This window comes from Nannospalax galili, unplaced genomic scaffold (assembly GCF_000622305.1).
Source record: "Nannospalax galili isolate Female #2095 unplaced genomic scaffold, S.galili_v1.0 scaffold212, whole genome shotgun sequence".
Taxonomy (NCBI): Eukaryota; Metazoa; Chordata; class Mammalia; order Rodentia; family Spalacidae; genus Nannospalax; species Nannospalax galili.
In genome coordinates, this window is record NW_008333884.1 from 718261 (window position 1) to 740805 (window position 22545).

The 22545-nt window shown below is 40.3% G+C and overlaps 1 protein-coding gene across 2 annotated transcripts in view; it reads left to right on the forward strand.

Moving 5' to 3' along the window:
- The window catches only part of Taok1 (TAO kinase 1), a 110462-nt gene extending 94713 nt beyond the window's left edge, over positions 1–15749 (forward strand). For both annotated transcript variants that reach the window (XM_008828716.3, XM_029561411.1), the window contains exons 19-20: positions 796–978; positions 14228–15749. In XM_008828716.3, coding sequence (XP_008826938.1) covers positions 796–978; positions 14228–14689 — 645 coding nt within the window. In that variant the 3' untranslated portion in view covers positions 14690–15749. The remainder of the gene's footprint in view (positions 1–795; positions 979–14227) is intronic.
- Positions 15750–22545: the final 6796 nt, after the last annotated feature.

Here is a 22545-nt window from a genome sequence, read left to right on the forward strand (position 1 = left end):
GAGTCCACAGATGAACTGTTGTGGGAGCTTTTCTTAAAGTGCCAAGTAATCATTTAAATTGTAACCATTTCAAAATGTAAAAACTATTCTTACCTTTTGGACTGAATAAAATAATACAGGCAACTGCCCAGATTTGTCTTGTAGGCCATAGTTTGTTGCTCTTTGTTCTATAGTTATTTCTACTAGGGAGGAAGAAGTTGGGAATTTATTATCTAACTATGTCCTAGATTTTTCTTAAGAAAAGTATAAACCAGATGTGGTGGGGCACGCCTTTAATCCCAGCACTCTGGAGGCTAAGGCAAATGGATCTCTGTGAGTTCAAGGCCAGGTCTTGAACTGGTCTAGATAGTGAGCTCCAGGCCAGCTAAGGTTACAGGGAGACCCTATCTTTAAAAAAAAAAAAAAAAAAAGAGTGAGAAAAGTATAATTATTCAAGCATCTTTAAAGTAGCCTATGAAAGCTTTTTTTTCTTTTTGTCTTTTTGAGACAGGGTCTCCCTGTAGCCCCAGCTGGCCTGGAATTCACTATGTAGACCAGGCTGGCCTTGCACTCACAGAGATCGCCTGTCTCTGCCTCCTGAGTGTTGGAATAAAAGGCTTGTGCCACCACACCCAGCTATGAAAGCATTTTTAATGCAATATTGGTTATTTCTCAGAGTTATTTACTCCAGGATACAAGAAAGAACAATTATATAGCTTATAAGAAAATATTCTGTCTTCTGTCATTCTTCTTCCTTTCCATAAGTCATAAATGGATAGTTCACAGTAGAATATATCTGTTTTCCTTTTCTTTCAGCTGCGTTTGGATGAAGCACAGGAAGCAGAATGCCAGGTTTTGAAGATGCAACTGCAGCAGGAACTGGAGCTGTTGAATGCATATCAGAGCAAAATCAAGATGCAAGCTGAGGCACAACATGATCGAGAGCTTCGGGAACTAGAACAGAGGGTCTCCCTTCGCAGGGCACTCTTAGAACAAAAGGTATAGATAATAGATAATTGTTCTCATATTTGCTCTTGTCAAAAGAATTAGATATGTGCGTGCACACATATACACACTTGGTTTTTTAGAGGAGGATTATTTTCTACTGGGTTTGTTTTTAATGTGTGTGTGATGTTTCTGTGAGTGTTATACATGTGTGTTTGCATGTTCATGTGTGAGTGCAGGCCCTTGTGCCATGGCAGTGAGGAAGTCAGAGAACAACCTTAGGTATGAGTCATCACCTTCCACTCTGTTTGAGGTAGAGTCTCCTGATCACCACTACATAGGCCAGGGTAGCCAACCCACAACCTTCTAAGGAATTTGCCTGTCTGTCTCCCATTTCATCGTATGCACCCTGGGATTCCAGGTGTAGCTTTATTTATTTTTAAGATAAGGTCTTACTATGTAGCCTTTATTGACCTGGAACTCCCTGTTATAGACCAGGCTGGCCACAAACTCACAGAGATCTGCTTCCCAAATGCTGGGATTCAAGCAAGCATGTGCCACCATTCTCAGCCACATTTGCCTTTTACATGGGTTCTGGGTATCCAAACTCCATATGCTTCTGTAGCAAGTGCCTTTACTGACTGAGTCATATACCCAACGCTTGTTTTAATTTTTTTGTACTGGGTATTGAACCTGGAGCCTCACCCTTGCTTAGTAAAAACTCTACTATTGAGTAACCCCAGCCTTGTAAATATGTTTATAGTGACAGGCTACATAAAATTTCTTGCATTTGCTGTATTACCTTTAGTTCTACTTTGGTAGTGGTTTTTTTTCCTTTAAAATTATTCAGTAATAGGGGCTGGAGAGATGGCTCAGTGGTTAATAACACTGGTTGTTTTTGCAGAAGACCCGGATTGAATCCCAGCACTCACGGCAGCTAACAACTGTCTGTAACTCCAGTTCCAGAGGATCTGACAGCCTCTTCTGACCTCCGCAGGCATTGCACAACACAGGTGCACTTACCTACATGCAGGCAATACATACATACACATAAAATAAAAAAATAATAAAATTATTCAGTGATGAAGTTTTTTTAACTTTAACAAGTTCTAAAACTCCAAGGAATATAATTCGTAAAGAATTTAAGGCAGGTATGGTTACACACACCTGTAATCCCAGAACTTGGGATGTAGAGGTAGAAGGATCAAGGGTTTCAAGATCATCCTTGGCTACATAGCAAGTTTGAAGCCAAACTGGACTACATGAGACATTGTCTCAATTAAAAAGAAACAAAAATTTTTAATGAAGTTTTTGAAGACAGTTGAATTATGAGAGTAGCAACTCTGGCTCTGTTTTCCTCACTTCATTGTGTACCTAGCTCTACTTAAGGGGGTTGCAAAAAAAACTGTAGTGAAGAAAAATAATTGCAGTTAATTGCCTGAGAGAGGCAGAGGATCAGAGGATCAGAGGGTCAGAGGATCAGAAATACATACTTTGCTCACACATCCTCCACCTGGAGCTATGCAGATGGTGGGAAAGGAGCAGAAGGTTCCACACAGGTGAAAAGACCGTGAAATATTACACTTCCATATAAATGTTTACTGTTTGGCTATTTTGTTGTTTTGGTTCTGTTTTAGAGACAGGGTCTCACTCTGTAGCCCTGGCTGGCCTAGAATGCGCTGTATAGACCAGACTGGCCTTTTTTTTAAAAAATTATTATTTTTAGTTTATGTGTATGAGTGTTATGCCTGCATGTAAGTAAGTGCACCATGTTGTGCAATGCCCATGGAGGACAGAAGAGGCTGTAAGATCCTCTGGAACTGGAGTTATAGACAGTTGTTAGCTGCCATGTGGGTGCTGGGATTCGAACCCAGGTCTTCTGCAACAACAGTCCGTGTTCTTAACTGCTGGGCCATCTCCCCAGCCCCCAGGCTGGCCTTTTTTAAAAACTATTTTATTTATTATTTTTATTTTGAGTATGAGTGTATTGCCTGCACATGTGTAAGTGCACCCATGGAATTCAATGCCTGCAGCCAGAAGACAGCATCAGGTCCCCTGGAACTGGAGCTACAAATGGTTGTTAGCCACCATGTGGGTGCTGGGAATCGAACCTGGGTCCTCTGCAAGAGCACTGAGTGCTCTTAACTGCTAAGCCATCCCTCCAGCCCCCCTTCCCCCCCTTCTTTTTTTGGTCTTTTTGAGACAGGGTCTCCTTGTAGCCCCAGCTGTCCTGGAACTCACTATGTAGACCAGGCTGGCCTTGAACTCACAGAGATCCGCCTGCCTCTGCCTCCCACGTGCTGGGACTAAAGGAATGTGCCACCACGCCCGGCAGCCCCCTTTTTTAAAAAAGATATTTTATTATTGTTTTTATGTGTGTGAGTGTTTTACCTGCATGTATGTAAGTGTATCCATGTCATGCAAGCCCATGGAGGCCAGAAGAGGGCATTAGATCTCCTGGAACTGGAGTTATGGACAGTTGTTAGCTACCATGTGGGTACTGGGAATCGAACCCAGGTCCCTTGCAAGAGCAGTCAGTGCTCTTGACCCCTGAGCCATCTCTCCAGCCCCCTTTAAAAAAACATTTTATTTATTATTTTTATTTTATGGGTGTGAGTGTGTTGCCGGCATTTTATATAAGTGCATACATGTCATGCAAGCCCTCGGAGACCAGAAGAGGGCATCAGATCCCCTGGAACTGGAGTTATGATGGTTGTTAGCCACTGTGTGGGTGCTGGGAATCAATCAAACCTGGGTCCTCTGCAAGAGCCATCAGTGCTTTGTAACTACTGAGCCATCTGTCCAGCCCAGTTTTTTTTGTTTTTTTTTTTTTTTGTGCAGTGTTGAGGTTCACTCTGCCTGTGGTGATACTTGCAGGCAGATCAACTTGAGTCTCCCCAGGCTTGCTTTTAAGCTCTGCTAGGAGAGACTGAGGGTGCCATACTACAGAAACATGGTTTGGTTCATGTGGGTTCTCTGCTAATGTAGGACAGGGGAAATGAACAAATCTTCTGTAGTCCCATATGCTCTCTGTTTTGAGACAGGGTCTCCCTGTATCCCAGCTAGCCTGAAACTCGCTTTGTAGAACAAACTGGCCTTGATCTCACAGAAATCCACCTGCCTCTGCCTCCCTAAAGATGTGTGCCACCATGCCCGGCCCAGGCTGGTCTTTAACTTACAGAGATCCACCTGATTCTGTCACCCAAGTGCTAGGATTAAAAGCACATACCAGGCCCTTTTTTTTTCTTTTACTTTGTATGTCTATGAGTATTTTACTTGTATGTATGTATATGCATGCAGTGCCCACAGAGGCCAGAAGAGAGTGCTGAATCCTCTGGAATTGGAGTTTAGGACAGTTATTAGCCACCATGTTGGTAGTAGATACCAAGCCTGGGTCCTCTGCAAGAGCCAGCTAATTCTCTTTAACTGCTGAATCATCTCTCCAACCCATCCCCCACTTTTTTTGAGACAAGGTCTTGGATAGTTCAAGTTGGTTTTGAACTCACTGTATAGCCAAGTCTGTCCTTGAACTCATTCTCCTGCTTCTGCCTTCTGAGTGCAGGAATTATAGGCATATGCCACCATACCACCCCATCTTTACTTTTTATGACTTATTGTTTGCCAGATATATTAGAGAATAGAACCAGAATCTTAAAATTTCTCATTGAAACAAAGTACTGTAGATGCATGTGAGAATGAAAGAGAGATGTAAAAAAGGGGAAGGCATTCCTTGCATGAAATGGTAGACTGTCAGTTACATCCAAAATTCAGAGCTATGTTTGTTTCAGTGTATAGATTTCCTTTTTTTAATATTTTATTTTATTATCTTTTAATTTTATGTGTATGCATGTATTGCCTGCATGTAGGTAAGTGCACCCGTGTTGTGCAGTGCCCGTGGAGGACAGAAGAAGCCATCGGATCCATGGAGCTGAAGTTACAGATAGTTGTTACCTGCCATGTGGGTGCTGGGTTTCGAACCCATGTCTTCTGTAAGAACAACCAATGTTCTTAACTGTTGAGCCATCTCTCCAGCCCCCAGATTTCTTAAATCTCTCTGATTCCAACTTTCACAACCAGACCTGCCCTCCTACCTTTGTGGAAATTTAAGTATACACATAAAGAAGTTACATTTTATCTCAAATAAGACAGTTTGGAAGAATATCTCAAAAGTTTATGGTAATTTTTATCTGCTAATTGAAATTCTCTTTCTAGTTTGCGTAATAAATAATGTTTTATCCCAGCGCGAAGCCTCTAATCCAACACTTAGGAGGCTGAAGTAAATGGATCAGGAGTTCTAGTTCATCCTCAGCTACATAGTGAGTCCAAGGCCAGCCTGGGCTATACAAGACCCTGTATTAATACTCTCCCTCCCCCAAAAAATAAAAATAAAAACTCATTTTAAAAGAAGTAAAGCCAGGATTGGAGAGATAGCTCAGTGGTTAAGAGCCCTCGCTGTTACTGCAAAAGACCAGGGTTCAGGTCCTCACAACCATCTGTAACTCCAGTTCCAGAGGATCTGACTCCTTCTGGCCTCTGTGGGCACCGGGCACACACATGGTTGCACGTACATACATGAGGACAAAATATCATACACATAAAATAAAAGTAAATAAAAGAAGAAGGGACCAGAGAGATGGCTTCGTAGTTAAGAGCACTTACAGCAGATGACCCATAACCCACATGGCAATTCACAACTGTCTATAACTTCAGATCCAGGGGATCCAATACCATCTTCTGGCCTACACAGGCACTGTACATATATGTTGCACTTAACCTAAATGCAGGGAAAACACTTAAACACATAAAATAAATGATTTTTAAAACAAAAAAGAAATAAAGCCAGGCAGGTGTGATGACATAGTTGAGAGGTAGAGGCAGGAGGATCAGAAGTTTCAGGTCAGTAGGGATACTACAGAATGAGACCCCCATCTCTAAAAAAAAGCACAAAACCAAAGAGATCCCACCCATCTCAACCAAAAAAAATACAAAGAGAGATTTAAATAAATTAACGTAGTTTACTTTCTCTTCCCTACCACCTTCTCTCTGTGGCTCTGCCTCCCAAGTGTTGCCAAGTGCTGATATTAAAGGCATGAGCCATCACACCCAGCTGTGTGTGCAAAAAAAAAAAGAAAGTGGCCAGGCTTGATGGCACACGCCTTTAATCTCAGCACTCAGGAGGCAGAGGCAGGTGGATCTCTGTGAGTTCAAGGCCAGCCTGGTCTCTATAGTGAATCCAGGCCAGCTGGGGCTACAGGGAGACCCTGTCTCAAAAAAAGACCAAAAAAAAGAAAGAAAAGAAAGTGTTCTAGTTTACTTAAGTCCTGTATTTTTCCTCAGTACTAATCATTCCCCTCCCAAAATAAAGGGAAAAGAAAAGAAACATGTCCTCCATTTTTGAAATGACAAGATTTAATAAGCAAATGAAATTGAATCATTATTTAATAAATCAATAAATATTTAATCAGTATTTTAAATGTTAGGCTGGACATGGTTGCACATCCTTTTGACCCAGCACTTGGGAGGCAGAGGTAGGCAAATCTCTGAGTTCGAGTTCAGCCTGGTCTACATAGAGAGTTCCAAGCCAGCTGGGGCTACAGGGAGGCCCTGTCTCGAAAAAAACCAAAAAAAAAAAAAAGTTAATTAGCATTAATGTGTTTAATTTTGTTAACATGAGCTGGCAAGATGACTTAGCAGGTACAGGTGCTTGCCCCTGAGCCTGACAACCTTAGATTCCCAGAACCCACATGGTATAAGGAGAAAAATTTTCCTCCGATCAACACACACACTCTAAATAAATAAATAAATCTGGAAAATACTACCATGAGTTCCTTTCAAATATGTAGAGGATTATATATCTTGAATTAAAAACACCTTTAAAAAAATTTATTTATTATATTTTTATTTACCTTGTGTGTGGAGGTCACAATACAACTTGTAGGAATCCTTTCTTTCCTTCCTCCATGTGGATCCTCCTCAAGGCTTAGCAGCAGATGCTTCTGCCCAATGAGCCATCTTTCGGGGCCCCAAAACATTCTTTTTTTTTTAATTATTTCATTTTTTATTGTGTGTATGAATGTTTTATCTGCATGTATGTAAGTGTACCGTGTGCATGCAATGCCTGCAGAGGTGAGAAGATGGTGTCAGGTCCCCTGGAACTGGAGTTAGGGACAGTTCTTAACTGTGATGTGGGTGCTGGGAACTGAATCTGGGTCATCTAACAAGAGCAGCTCTTAACTGCTGAGCCACCTCTCTCTTATTCTCTAAATATTTTTTGTTTTTTTGAGGAGGGTCCGGTTGGACAGGGTTTCCCTGTAGATCAGGCTATCATCAGTCTCACAGAGATCTACCCCTAAAACATTCTTACTGAGGGGCTGGAGGGGCTCAGCAGGTAAGAACAGCAGTTCTTTCAGAAGACCTGTGTTCGAATCCCAGCACCCACATGGGAGCTAACAACTCTCTGTAACTCCAGTCCCAGGGGATCTGACAGCCCCTTCTGACCTCCACAGGCATTGCACGATATGCGTGCACTTACCTACATGCAGGCAATACACACATACACATAAAATAAAAATGGTAAATAAAATTAAAAAAAAAAAACATTCTTAATGAAAATTTGAGGGTCTTACATACAGAATATTTTAAAGTTCTTCAGTCCTTAGAGAAATATAAACTTTAGGGGCAGGAAAAATAGCTCAACAGTTAAAAACGTTGCTTTTCCAAAGGACCCTGTTCTGTTCCTAGCACCCACATGGGGGCTGTAAGTCCAATTCTAGAGAATCTGATGCCCTCTTCTGGCCTCCCAAGAGCATTGCATGCACAGGTAGACTTACATACACGCAGGCAAAGCACTCATACATGTAAAAAAAAGAAGTATAAACTATAAGAATTGGATGGTTTGTAGAAAATTATTTTACAAATTCACTTCTTTCCCAAATGCTAAGAATTAAATCCAAGACCTTTTTCATGTTAGGCAAGCATTCTACCACCAAGCTATACCCCCAACCCTACTTTCTGGGGGGCAGGGGGACAGGATCTCACTTTGTAACCCTGGCCATCCTGGAACTAACTATTAGATCAGATGGCCTCAAACTTACAGAGATCCACCCACCTCCTCTCAAGTGCTGGCACTAAAGGCATGTACCACCACACCCTGCCCCACAGGTTTTTTGGGGGGGGTAGTCTTTTTGGGTCTCCCTATAACTCTAGCTGGCCTGGATCTCGCTGTGTAGACCAGGCTGACCTTGAACTCACAGAGATCTGCCTGCTCCTGCCTCCCAAGTGCTAGGATTAAAAGCATGTGCCACCACGCCTAGCTTCATTTTTTAAATTTTAGCAAATATAGAGAAGTATAAATTTAAATTACAACTTTTTCTTAGGTCCTCCTCTGAGAAATCATAATAGTTAATAATTTGGTATCTTTTCCTCAGGAAAATTACTGTTTCAGCTATATCCTCCTTCAACTTTCATATGAAATGTAGTGTTCTTTGTTGTTTTTTTATTTTCAGTTTTTTAAATATGTAGACCAGGCCAGCCTCAAACTTTCAACAACCTTCGTACCTCTGCATTCCGAGTACTGGGATTATAGTCTACCATGCCCAGCTTGAAACGCTTTTCTAAACCTTTTTGGGGTGTGGCTTTTTGAGACATCTCAAAATGTCACCCTGGCTGGTCTTGAATGGTCAGCAATCTGCGTGTCTTAGCTTCCTGAATGTTGGGATTATAGGCATAAACATCTCACTTGAGTTCTAAACCTTTTTATCACTTTTCTCTATAGAGCAATAATTCTTTTTTTTTTTTTTAACTTGTGTTAAACAGGTTTTTTTTTTAACTTTCAACAAAACTTCATTGAGAATTTCATACATGCATATAAGGTGTTTTGACCAAATCCATGCCCACTCCCTCCCCTCCAACACCTCCCATATCTCCCATCACTTTTTTCTGACAACTTTGTGTCCCTCCCACACTAAAGTCTTTTAAGGATTAGATACAGGTTCCCAAATATCTCCTCTCCTCTCCTCTCCTCCTCTTTTAGCTTTTTGCTACTCTGAAACCCCCTCTCTGAAGAGGTGACCCTAAAATCTTTGAGGGATTAGATAAGAGCTCACAAATACTTTTGACATTTTTGGCCTTTGGAACATAGTATGTTGCTAAGAGGCCCAAGGACTTTTTGACTTTTAGCCAAGAAATGGCTACTTTTCTATGGGTTCTTTTTTACCCTAACTGCATGCCTACATCCTATTCTTATCATACCATCCTTTGAAGAGGTTACCTAAATTGCCAATAGGGAATCAGGATGCAGACTGCTCTAGCTTCTTCCATGCTGAACCAGGGACACAGGGTGAGGCAATTGGGGTACCCCTTCAGTGGGTCTAAAAGACTCCCAAATTGCATAACTTTTATTGGTAGGGGGAAAAGAAAGTCCTTGCCTGATGAATAGGGGATGTGAAGGAGAAGTAAAGGCAAGAGTAGTTAGCATTACAAGTTCTAGACGGGGAACCAGAAAAAAGTCAGAACTGGGCGAATTTCAAATATTCGCATCAGAGTCTGTCGGAATTTCTTGATGAGTGCTTCCAAAACATCCCTCTATTGGGTTCTTCCTCATTTTTCTTCTGTCTACCAAGGCTGGACTCAAGAATGATGGACTTAGGATTTGTTTTCAGGTACTTTGATAGCTATTGGAGTGGCTAGAATCAGTGTCAGTTCCCTCTCAAAGGCTTCTAGATAGGGGGAGAAAACAAGTTTAGCCATCATTTTAGAACAGTAGTGGGTTATCTCCTTTAGGTACAGGTGGACACTACAGTACTGCAGACCAGGATTTGAAGTCTTACATCTGAGCAGCACTTTCTGCTTAGAAACAAAATCATCAATGAGAAATAATTGTCTAAATAACATTTTATATGGCCTAATGTCTGAGAATTGTAATCCCTTGAACTCTTAAAGAAATATACTGTTCACTTTAATCTTTGGTTATACTTTCCTTTTGGGTATTTAAGACCATACAGTTGGCCCAAATAAACCAATTTATTTTTAGTCTTCAGGTTGTTGGAGGATCTGTTCCTCAGGGGTCACATGGGCTTGGGAGGAGTCCCTGGCTCCTTGCTTTTACAACAGTTCCACTTCTGTGAAGATAAGTCAAAGGTCCTGCTCGACCATGGCTGGCTTCACTTGGAAGCACAGAGAAAATGTTTCCTCTGAATTGACCTTCCTCTTTGTAGACTGGACACTGGTTTGAGTCCATCTGGTGGGGGTCTCGATAGCCTCCCAGAACAGGAGGACAGGTGTTAACAGGACATTTTGAGAGATGTTCCATAGTCCCCTGGAACATAGTCAACCTTGGAGGGCAAGGAGCAAAAACTGTCCTTTAAGTCCCTCTGACCAGATTAGTATAGACCTCAAAGTATGGCTGTTAAAACATCCAAAAAGGTTAGTTCCACCAGTCTGGTACTTTTAATTACCATGTGCTATGTAGATAAAGCTCGGGCAAAAACCAAACATTCTCAGATAAACCTTGGTTAGACATATATTTTGTTACTTAAACTAGTTGACTAAACTATGACCTTAGAAATTTTAAGATTATGTGGGGCTGGAGATACGGCTCAGCAGTTAAAAACACTGGCTGTTCTTGCAGAAGACCCAGGTTTGAATCCCAGCACCCACATGGCGGCTAACAACTGTCCATAACTCCAGTCCCAGGGGATCTGACAGCCTCTTCTGACCTCTGCAGGCATTGCACAACACAGTTGCACTTACCTACACGCAGGCAATACACTCATACACATAAAATTTTAAAAAAGTTTTTTTTAATTTTTAAAGAAATTTTAAGATTATATTTATATATTTTTAATATTTTATTTTATGTGTATGAGTGTGTTGCCTGCATCTATGTGAGTGCACCCATGTCGTGCATTGCTGCAGAGGTCAGAAGAGGGCTTCGGATTCCTCTGGAACTGCTGGGGTTAAGGACAGTTGGTAGCCATCATGTGGGTGCTGGGAATTGAACCCGGGTCCTCTGCAAGAGCAGTCAGTGCTCTTAACCTCTGAGCCATCTCTCCAGCCCCTGTTTATATTTGTCTCATTATTTATATATCATAGCAAACCTACACAGACCTTCATCTCTTGTTTAGGCTTTCTCATTTTTTCTATTTTGGAAAATGTCTCCAGTCCCATCTTTTAACATCTTTTACATTCTCGTTTTCTTTTTTAATAATTATGAGACATATGTGCCACCACGTCTGTCTCAGAACAGTAATTCTTAAACTTTTCTTACTCCAGCCTGTCCTGAACTGTTTATGTATGAATACACACACAAACACATACACACACACATACAAGAACAAGCACTATACCTTCTTAGGGGAACTGTATGTAGAGTTTTGAAAAGTATTCCACTTCTAAATACAGGTAGAACTTGGATGTCCTCACATCATGAGGTAATCTAGTCATTCTGTCCATTGTTTTTGTGTAACTGAGGCTCCAGGCATCTGCCACTTCGTTCCTCTCTTTTTTTTTTTTTTCTGGTCTTGAGACAGTCTTCCTGTAGTCCCAAGTCCCAACTCCCTATGTAGACCAAGCTGGCCTCAATCTCACAGAGATCTGCCTGCCTCTGAGATTAAAAGTGTGCTGAGATTTAAGGTTAAAGCCCAGCTTGTTCCCTCTTTTAAGTAATATGCAGTAGATTCAGTTATTGTCAATCTGACCATCCAACAAAAAGTTCTTCCGATTTTTAAAACTTGACTTTATTTCTGAGCATTGTGACATGCCCTGTAATCTCAGCACCCAGGTGCCTCAAGCAGGAAGATCATTTATTTAAGGCCAGCCTGGGCTACATAGACTATCTCAAGGAAATAAAAAAAGAGAACTGGGGATGTAGCTCAGTTATTAGTGTACTGTGCACTTAGTATGTATAAAGCCCTGGGTTTGATTCCTGGATCACATTAAATGGGTGTGGTAGTACACATCTGTGATCCCAGCTACATGGTGACTTCCAGGCCATCCTAGGATACATAAGACCTTGTGTCAGAGAGAGGGAGGGGGGGGGGGCAGCAACAAGATTGATCAGCAGCTAAAAGTGCTTGACATCAATCTTGACAACCTGAATTTAGTCCCAGGGCCCCATGTGGTAGAGAGAAAGAACCAACCTCCTGAAAGTTGTTCTATTATGTCCACAGATGCCCCCTCAGATGCATACAGTAATAATAATAGTAATAATAAAAGAAAAAAAATTAGCTGGGCATGGTGGCACATGCCTTTAATCCCAGCACTTAGGAGGCAGAGGCAGGTGGATCCAGGACTGCTGGAGCTACAGGGAGACCCTGTCTCAATAAAAGACAAAAAAAACCAAAGTGCTAGGAATTGAATCTAGGGCCTGTCTCATGTTAAGCAAGCACCCTACCACTTAGCTACAATCACAGCTTCCCAGCTGCTTTGTCTTTTTTGTGTGTGGGGGGGGGGTCTTTTTGAGACAGGGTCTCCTTGTAGCCCCAGCTGTCCTGGAACTCACTATGTAGACCAGGCTGGCCTTGAACTCACAGAAATCTGCCTGCCTCTGCCTCCAGAGTGTTGAGATTAAAGGTGTGTACCACCACGCCAGACCAGATTTCCCTTTTAAAGGCAAAGTGTGTGTGCGAGAGCACACCCGTGGAAGTCAAAGAACAGCTTGTAGGTGCTGATTCTCTTTTCCTACCTGTGGGTCCTGAAAACCAAACTGAGATCGTTAGGCTTGGCAGCAGACATCTTTATCCATTTAACCATCTTGCTAGTCATTTTTCTTTTTTTCATAGTACTGTGGATTGAAACCAGAGCCTGGTACATGCTTAACAAGCTCCCTTTGACTAACCTACATATCCCCCTACCTCTAACCTATATTAAAGATGTACAAACTGATCTGTATTCTAATTCCATTTCACTGATCTATTTGTGTATTCCTTTACTGTTACTTACTTTATTAAAGTGACATTTGTGCATCTATTATCTGATAAAGTTGTTTTCCCCCACTTGTTTTCTTTTTCCATCAACTTTTTACCATCTGATGGACATAGTAACTACTGATGATAATTTATTACTTGAGTAAGACATTATTAACTGCTTTTATTGTTGTTTGAGATAGTCTCATGTAGCTAGGCTAGCCTGGCCTTGAACTTACTATGTATTCAGCGATGACCTTGAAATCCTGATCCTTGAACTTACTATGTATTCAGCGATGACCTTGAAATCCTGATCCTCCTGGCTCTGCCTGCAGGTGCTGGGATTACAGGCATATGTCCTCAGTCCTGCTTACATTTGCTCTTAAGGTCTAGATTATTTGTTTTTATTTAATTGTATGTGTCCTTGTGAGTATATGCCATGTGTGTGCGGGTCCTCACAGAGGGCAGAAGAGAACATTGTATCCCCTGGACCTGGAGTTACATGTGGTTGTGAGCCACCTTAAGTGGGTGCTGGGAACCAATCTGGTGACCTCTGGGAGAGCGACAAGTCCTCTTAACTGCTGAGCTATCTCTCTAGCCCCAATTTTATACAGTTTTAAAAACAATTGTGTATGATTACTATATACTACAGAGCATCATTTTTACGATGGTCCTCTGAAACTCCAGCTGTCCTAGAAGTCCCTATGTATACCAGGCTGGCCTTGATCTCAGATCCTCTGCCTCTGACTCTTGAGTGCTGGGATTCAAGGGGTATATCACCACCACTGACCAGTTCATCTTTTAAAATAATTTTTAGGAATGGGGAGATGGCTCAGTGGTTAAGAGCACTGGCTGCTCTTGGAGAGGACCTGGGTTTGGGTCCCAGCACCCACATGGCAGCTAACAACCATCTGGAACCCCATTTCCAGGGGATCCAATGCCCTTTTCTGACTTCTGTGGGCATTGCACACACAGGGTGCACTTACATACATGCAGGCAAGCACATATTAAATACATACTAAAATTAATAAATTAATAATATTAATAAATTTGTTTACAAATTATTTTTTAACTATACATAAATAGCTGCTAATTAGTATTTCTTTCATTGATAGTTCTAAAAAAGTTTAATTTGTCAGGACTGGAGAGATTGCTCCATGGTTAAGAGCATTGACTGCTCTTGCAGAGGATCCAGGTTTGATTCCCAGGACCCACATGGCACCTAACAGCCATCAGTAACTCCAGTTCCAGGGCAACCTCCTTCTGACTTCTGTGGGCATTGCAAGACATGGGTGCACATACATGATGCAGGCAGTACACTCATACACAAAAAATTAAATAAATAAAATATTTTTTGAAAATTAATTTGTCTTTTTGCTTTCCTCCTCTACCTCCAACAGATTGAAGAAGAGATGTTGGCTTTACAGAACGAACGTACAGAACGAATACGTAGCCTGCTAGAGCGTCAAGCCAGAGAAATTGAAGCTTTTGACTCTGAAAGCATGAGACTAGGCTTTAGTAACATGGTCCTTTCTAATCTCTCCCCTGAGGCATTCAGCCACAGCTACCCAGGAGCTTCTAGTTGGTCTCACAATCCTACTGGGGGTCCAGGACCTCACTGGGGTCATCCCATGGGTGGCCCACCACAAGCATGGGGCCATCCAATGCAAGGTGGACCCCAGCCATGGGGTCATCCCTCAGGGCCAATGCAAGGGGTACCTCGAGGTAGCAGTATGGGAGTCCGCAATAGCCCCCAAGCTCTGAGGCGGACAGCTTCCGGGGGACGGACGGAACAGGGCATGAGCAGAAGCACGAGTGTCACTTCACAGATATCCAATGGGTCACACATGTCTTATACATAACTTAATAATTGAAAGTGGCAATTCCAGTGGAGCTGTCTGCCAAAAGAAACCGCCTACAGACGTCATCACAGCAGCCTCCTCACTTGGGTACTCCAGTGTGGAAGCTGAATGTATATGGTATATTGTATTTGTTTTTGTAAAGTGTTCTGTTTTGTGTTTACTAATTGGGATGTCATAGTATTTGGCTGCCAGGTTTTTGTGGTTATTTTTGTTTTGTTTTTAATTTGGGGGGAAATTTTGAAAAGGGGAATAGATAGATATCTCAAAAGTGTGACAAAAAGAAATTGGTTAGATAGAGGGGTTGTTTTCTGAACAGTGTAAAATAAAATGAAGCAAATTGACTTTACTCATCACTTTAGGGGGTCCATATCCTAAGAAATTTGTGAAAAGATCCAAAGCCTTCTCCCATTTTCCAAATTCTGTGAGCCACTGACAGTACACTATTATTGAAACATACCTTAACTCCTCATCAGTGTATTTTCTCTGTTAAATCTGTCTGACTTCTGGCCAGGTGTGGTGCACACCTTTAATCTCAGCACTTGGGAGGCTGAGGCAGGTGGCTCTCTGTGAGTTCAAGGCCAGCCTGGTCCCCAAAGCAAGTTCCAGGCCAAGTGGGGCTATAGGGAGACCCTGTCTCAAAAAGACCAAAAAGAAAAAAAAAATTGTCTGACTTCTCAGCCTCATTTAGAGTGAAAAAGCAGAAACCTACAAACTCTAAAGGATTGTGTTGACCTTTTCAGGTGGCAGAAAACAATTTAGTTCTTTCGCTAAGTGTTTTGTAACTTTGTCAAAGATTTTTGTCTATTGAATTTTGTCTTTTTTGTGTCACAGTAAGATGGAATTGCTCAAGGAGATCCCAAAGCTGTATGGGAATTACATTAATAAGCCTGTGAGCTTTCAAAGGGGAAGATGATCAGTGTGATAGGGGCCCCTGAAAGTCCATGTGATAGGTATATCCAGCCCTAGAGTGAGGAGATAGATCTGTGTATGCTGACACTTTGTTACTTATACTGTGATGTTTCATCCTAGCTAAACTATAAGATCCCAAACAGTACTTTTGCTTTGTTTTTACAAAAAACAAAGACACATAGCCAATACAGATCAGATGCCAGAGGTATTTGAATGATGCCATATTTATGTTACTGCCATCTATTAGAATACTCATCACACCAAATAGACATAATTTGATTATCCCCTCTTGGCTTATGGGATTTCCTGTTTACAAGTAGAAATAGTCAATTATTTAAATATTTAGTTGCCATAGTGAACCAGGAGTCACTGAGCCAATGACTACCAGCTGCTGACTAATCTTCACCACTGTAGATTTGCTGCATGTGCAGGTCCTCTGTTTTTTAATTGCTGTTTTTGTTGCTGTAGTACATTACAAACTTCTAGTTCATTGAGACTTAGTGACCATTTGGTTTGGGTTCATGTTAACATCACATAATAGAAAACACCACTTCCAGAAGTCTCAAGTCTTAGTGCTAAAGTACTACTGAAAAAGAAACTAGGAAGTTTGACAAGTGAAAACAACAAAAAAGGTAAAAATAGGTTATAGTGGTCAGGGACCACTCACATTTGGGGGCGGGGGCATGTTTTGTTTTGTTTTGTTTGTTTTATAATGAAGGATCAATCCAGTGTTGCATGTCAGAGGCTAGTTAGTATACCATGTTTGAGTGGAACTTGAGTTGGAAGTGGGTGCAGAGCTGTGACTTGAAGAAAAAAAATTCCTTTTGAATGAAAGCTACTGCCTTACTCCCTTTTCAGTTGTCTTGAAGAGCTCTTGCTGCTAACTCTAGATCCTGCTTTTCATATAGTTAGAAGGCTCCAAGTTCCTCACAGTACTCCTCACTCAGAGCACACGTGACCAGATTACGGTCTTCCGCTATGCTTTTCCTAGCCCATTTTAAGCCCCCCCCCCAGTTGTGTCAGTCCAGTCTCCATGAACCTCTCCTTTAGGAGTTTCTGACATTCATTTGAAGGTTTCTGACACTGAGTCAAAGAAAAGCTAAATCCAGGTGTGGTGGCTTTGGCCCATAATCCTAGCACTTGTGGAGTAGAGGCAAGAGAATCAAGTTTGAGGCCAGCCTGGGCTATATGAGACCCTGCCTCAAAAAGAAAAATTAATGTTGTGATGTAAATCCTTTAAAAAACCAATGCCACTGATAACAGTGAAGTTCACACAATTTGTAGGCAGTGTCAGGTAACACTCTTAAACGTTCCAGGTCAGTTTTTTAGGTTAGCACATACACTTGTCATGTCTGATTAAAAGGGCTTTTCTTTCAGGCTTACATCTTTCTTTTACATTTGAAATATACAGTGTTTCAAGCAAGTTGAGAATTTCAATATTTGGAAGAAATAAGGGAGAGCTTTATAATTTAATAGAATGTCCAAAAATATAAGAGTATAATCCCTTTAAAAACTATTTTTCGGGGCTGGAAAGATGGCTCAGTGGTTAAGAGCACTGACTGCTCTTGTAGAGGACCCATTTTGAACCGTCCTTAACTCCAGTTCCAGGGGCTCAGTGGTTAAGAGCACTGACTGCTCTTGTATAGGACCTGGGTTTGATACCCAGTATTCACATGGCGGCTGTGAACAGTCCTTAACTCCAGTTCCGCGGGGAATCCGAAGCCCTCTTCTGACCTCCGTGGCATTGCACGACATGGGTGCACTCAAATACATGCAGGCAATACACTCATACACATAAAATACTAATTTTTAAAAAGCTTCATTTTTCATGGATCTGGTCCCTATCTGCTACTGGAGTGTTAGAATAAGGAAGGAGATCAAATGTGTATAAGAAAAACAACCTTTCAAACTCTAAAGTACTGCCAGAGCTAGATTTTAAAATGCAGTTATGAACTTCACTTAGTCAATTGAGTTACTGAGTCTCTTCAGATCGAAATGTACTCATAAAAGTGTGATTGAATACTGACTGTCCAACAGGGCTTTGTATCTAATTTAATTGTGTGACACCCAGTTTTTATATGTAGGCCATGGTTATACTTGGATTATACCATCAAGTTAATTTTAATTAAAATACATGTAGTTTGCAAAAAATGATTAAAATTAATTGGTTTGTGTGTGTGTATGGATGTAACTTCTGAGGAATTGTACATAGCAGGAATTGTCAGAGTAAAGACTAGTAGCAGGAAATGCTGAAAGGGTTTGAGACATCCTGAAGACAGAGCAAGTATTTTCTGAATCAGTATGGAAATGTCAACATTTGTTCAAATTAACACTACCTCCTCCCCAGTTGTTGGTTTTCATTCATTATATATGTGTTTAAGAAAGTATAAGCGTGGGGAATTTTGTAGCATATTGGAAGTTGTAAATGCTATATCTGGTATCCAGAAGTTCCTTGTGTTTGTCCTCCTCCCTTTTTTGGGTTAGCATTTTAAAAATGCAAAGCCTCATATATTGAGACATTTTATTCCTAATTAGATTCCCCTCACTTTGCACATATTTCTCTTTTTTAAAAAATTAGTTCTAACCGCAAACTAGAATATCTGAAAGTCTTTCACTACATAAACAATGTTAGCTGAAAAATGTGTTTATTATTTTTATTGAGAGCTTCCATTCTTTATAATAATTTTAGTACCTAGAGATGAATAGTCCTGCATTTGAAGTCACAGCCACAGGTATATCATCAGAACTCCAAGTCAAGGCCTCACTGATAAATGGAACTTCTTACATAGTCATTATGACTTTTTGACTGCCTGGACATCGAGTAAACACCATTCAAAACACTAAAGAAACTATCCTGGAGATTCCATCCTACCAACCAATTTTTTTCTGTGTACCCTTTTCAAAAATTGAAAACTGTGTTTTCAATTTAGAAAAACTGTTGTTGCTTCGTTTTTTGGGGTTTTTTTGGTTTTTTTTTTTTTTTTCAGATTGTAGTAACTTTCTGTAAATGTCTAACACTTTAAGCTATAGAATGCATTGTTTAGGACACTGGAATAATATGATTTATTTTCACCTGTGAAAATGACTTCATTGTACTTGAAACATCTTTGCATTTTTTCATTTGTGCCATTCACTAGTGAAAATAAATTGTATTATACCATTTTTCTACTGGCTTTTTAAAACTGTTACAGATAGACATTTTTGGTATAGCTATTTTCATTTGTATATATTGCATATACATATGAGTGTGTATATGTGTGGATGGATGGATGGATGGATGGATGGATGGATGGATGGATGGATGGATGGATGGATGGAACGAACTCATACTGTACATTTCCACCAGGGCACTTAAGGTTCTATTTTTTATTTGGTTTTGTTATTTCAATACTCAGTTAAGGCAAGAATACATGTGTTTTTAAAGAATTAACACTCTGGGTTGATATTTATGAGAAGGTGATTATTAGATACAATCCCTTAGTACTTGTGTGAACAAACAGAAAGTTAAGTAAAATATGAAACTGTAACTCACAATGCAGTAACATTGTGCTAAGGAGTCAGTGTTTCAGTGAGTTTGCCTTTTGATGCAGTAGAGAGGAATGAACCATGGAAAGAACACTGGTGGTGGTTGCTGCAAGATAAAAAGAGCTGCTTTGTCTTGCTTACTAATAGTAAGTTCTTTGTACACCCCTTCTGAGCCACTACAATTCAACCAGAGATTTGGCCCAACACAGCAGCTGTTTATTAGTATCTCTTCTTTTTCTTCTTTCCTTTCTTTGCCCTGCCCTTTCTTTCCCTTTTTCTTTTGAAGGCAGGATCTTAGTTATGTGACCCTTGCTGGCCTGGCAGTCAGTGTGTAGTCCAGGCCAGCTTCAAACTCATGGCAATCCTTCTGTCTCAGCCTCCCAAATACAGGGATTACAGGCATCCATCACCATGCTCAGCCAGCCACAGAAACCCTTTCCTTGCAGGTTTTATAGATTTGCATTTTGTCTCACACTCAAAACGTGACATGTCCTAATGTGTATTGGTTGGAAAATAATGTATTTAAGTTGTGTTAAGTATGAATCTTCTCTAATGATGAAAGAAGAAATTGTTTCTTACATAGAGCCTTATGAAGCAAGGTCAAAATTTGGGCTATCATCTTTGAACTGCTCATCAAAGTACAGATCATTATTGAAGAAAAACACATTACCTGTTTTGTCCCCCCTACCCAACATGGTAGTGACCCATCCCAGGTTTAGCATTGCCTTTTAAAAGGCACTCTTAATTGTTAAGAACTGGAAGTGTCCACCCTCAGATTCCTTAAAGGATGAAGAGTGTGCTGTACACTTAGCATGCCTCTTGTATGCAAGGACTACTGATTGAAGTCTGTTTTGCTGTTTGGTTATGTTGTCTGCACTTTTATGAAATCACTACAGTAGATCTACGTTGGAAATGACTTATTTTGTAAAGAAGTTTTTATTAAACACTGTAGAAAAAGAAAGTGAAGCTGAGAACTCTTCCTTTTTGTGCATTTGTATTTTCTACTGAATTCTGGTGGCCCCCTTTGAAGTTATTGACTCTTTTTTTCCTCCTTGATTATATTCAGACTTTCAAAATTTCACTCAAATAAGGGAACAGAACTTGTTTGGTTTAATGCTAGTCTTCAGACCATAATATATAAATTAATGTGCATCTTATCTGCCTGGTGTGGTGTCTGAAACTTGGACTTCTCATCCACCAAATATAAGTATCTTAAGAAAATAAAAGGAGAGGACTATAACTGGGGAGCCATGTACTGTGTCACCATCTGTGTTAACTTTCCCAGCAGTCCAAACTTGTTTTAAGTTTAGCGATTGTGTGTGTGTGTGTGTGTGTGTGTGAGAGAGAGAGAGAGAGAGAGAGAGAGAGTTTATAGGGGTTCTTTAAATAGAGGAAAAGATTAATCCTCCAGCAGGATGCCCACTGGATATAATAATATTAACATCTGTAGGTAGTTTGCCTTGGAAAAGTGGAGAGATGGTAAAACTTGTGAATGAATGAAAAAGAGTGTCTTGATGCTCAAGAATTCCCCCCAAAGTACGGGTAATTCAACCTGCACAGTTTCCTTTCACTCATAGTTTTTTAATAATTATGAGTGGAAAACTATGTAATTATCTGTAAATATGTAGCTAACAAATTGACCTAGTTTCTGTATTTTTTGATTTTGTACTAAAGTTTATAGGTCTCTGCCAGCTAGAGAGGAATTGCTGTCATTGCTGGTTGTGGTTCTAGCATCTAACCCTGAAACCATCCTAGTAACATTTGTAGAATTAATGCTTAAAATGTTGTTAAGCAGGGGGAAATGAAGCTTAATCATTGGTCAGGTTTGAAATCTTCTGAAGCTAAGTAATTTTATTTAATACAGTGATTACATGTCCTCAGTCATGAGTGAGGTGTAGGGAATCTCCCCCAGTGGCCATGTTTACAGAGTGTTTTGTCTATAAAGTGCAAATGTGTTAATGTTTATATAAATTATGCAGGTGATAACATGGTTTGGGACTGTTCATGGGCTCTTAAACTGAATTTTCAAATGAAATGAACTATGCTTATTGCCGGCACATTAATCCCATTTCTGGAACATTTTTCCTATTTCCAGAATTATGTATGTTCCTTACACATTACCCCACTTAACCTCTCTCCCTCTGATATGCCTTGTAGCTAAGATGTTAAAGACTGGTGAACATGATGAGGGAAATGCATTTCTTAAAAATCCATGAACCCTCAATTGTATGCTTTCAGTATTGTATTATATGTTTCTATGGCAACTTTGAAGTCAGTGGTTTAGGAATGAGATACCAATGTTAATGAAAAGTATGTATTCTTTGCTCTTGCATGGCTTGGCTTAGTATCCAAGGTATATTAGAGCCACTTGAAAGCATGAAGGCCAGTTATACGGAAACAGGTTTCTCTCAGTGGCACATTTTGATTTTTCTTAGACCTCAAATCCATTGCCTCAGCATGAACGTTGTTACTATAAATTGCACATGGTCATTGTGTGAATTAATGTCATTTTAAAAGATGCAGCTGCCTAATGTTTGCAGTTTTGGGCTGGTGTCTATGACCATTTGGCACATCTGAAGTGATGTAGTGGGTGTTAGAACCCATCTTGCCCGTAAACAGGTATGAGTTTAGTTTATCAAGGTGTTGGTTGCTCCTGGGATATTGCCACACTGCTGTCTTGCTGCCTGTTCCAGGTGTGCTGTTGTCCTTCCTCACATTTCATACTCAGAAACTATCACCCCTTCTGCCTAACATTTTTTTTCCTTTTATTCCACATTAAATGGGAATTGTGCCTACTTTGATTGTCCCTTCTAGTTAAGTACATGTGTCCCAAAATAATCCAAGCTAGAGATATAAGGTGGGAAAACATTTTTTCAAATCCACTTGGCCAGTACTTTATCTAAGAAGCCGTTTTACCACATGTATCTTGACACTTCATAGGTGAGCCTTCATAGGTGGCTTCATAGAGTGAAATCCAAGCGAAGAGGATGTGTGGGGTTTCCATTAGGAAATAATTTTCTCCTGTACTTTTTATGATCCTTCTCTGCTAGCATAGAACAGGTTAATTCTCCAGAATTTTTTTTTAATTTTTTAGGGAAATTTTTACACAATGGTCTGATGTAAATAACTAATTTTAAAATATAGTGCACATAACTTCCCTAGACTGTTCCAACCTGATTATTTGTAAATGCTTTAGAGTTTTTTAAATTAACACTTGTGTTGCTAAATCCTATTTATGTAAGTCTGAAAAAGTTTTTAACCCACTTAAAACATTTAAATACTGCAGGTTATTATAAGCAGTTTAGCTTTGAAAACTCCCTTGTTTTAGTATATGAAAAAGCCTAATGCGCATTAATGAGGTTGGAGAGACTATGAGAAATATGTACAGTGTATATTTTAAAACAGCTTTGCTTGTATTGTGA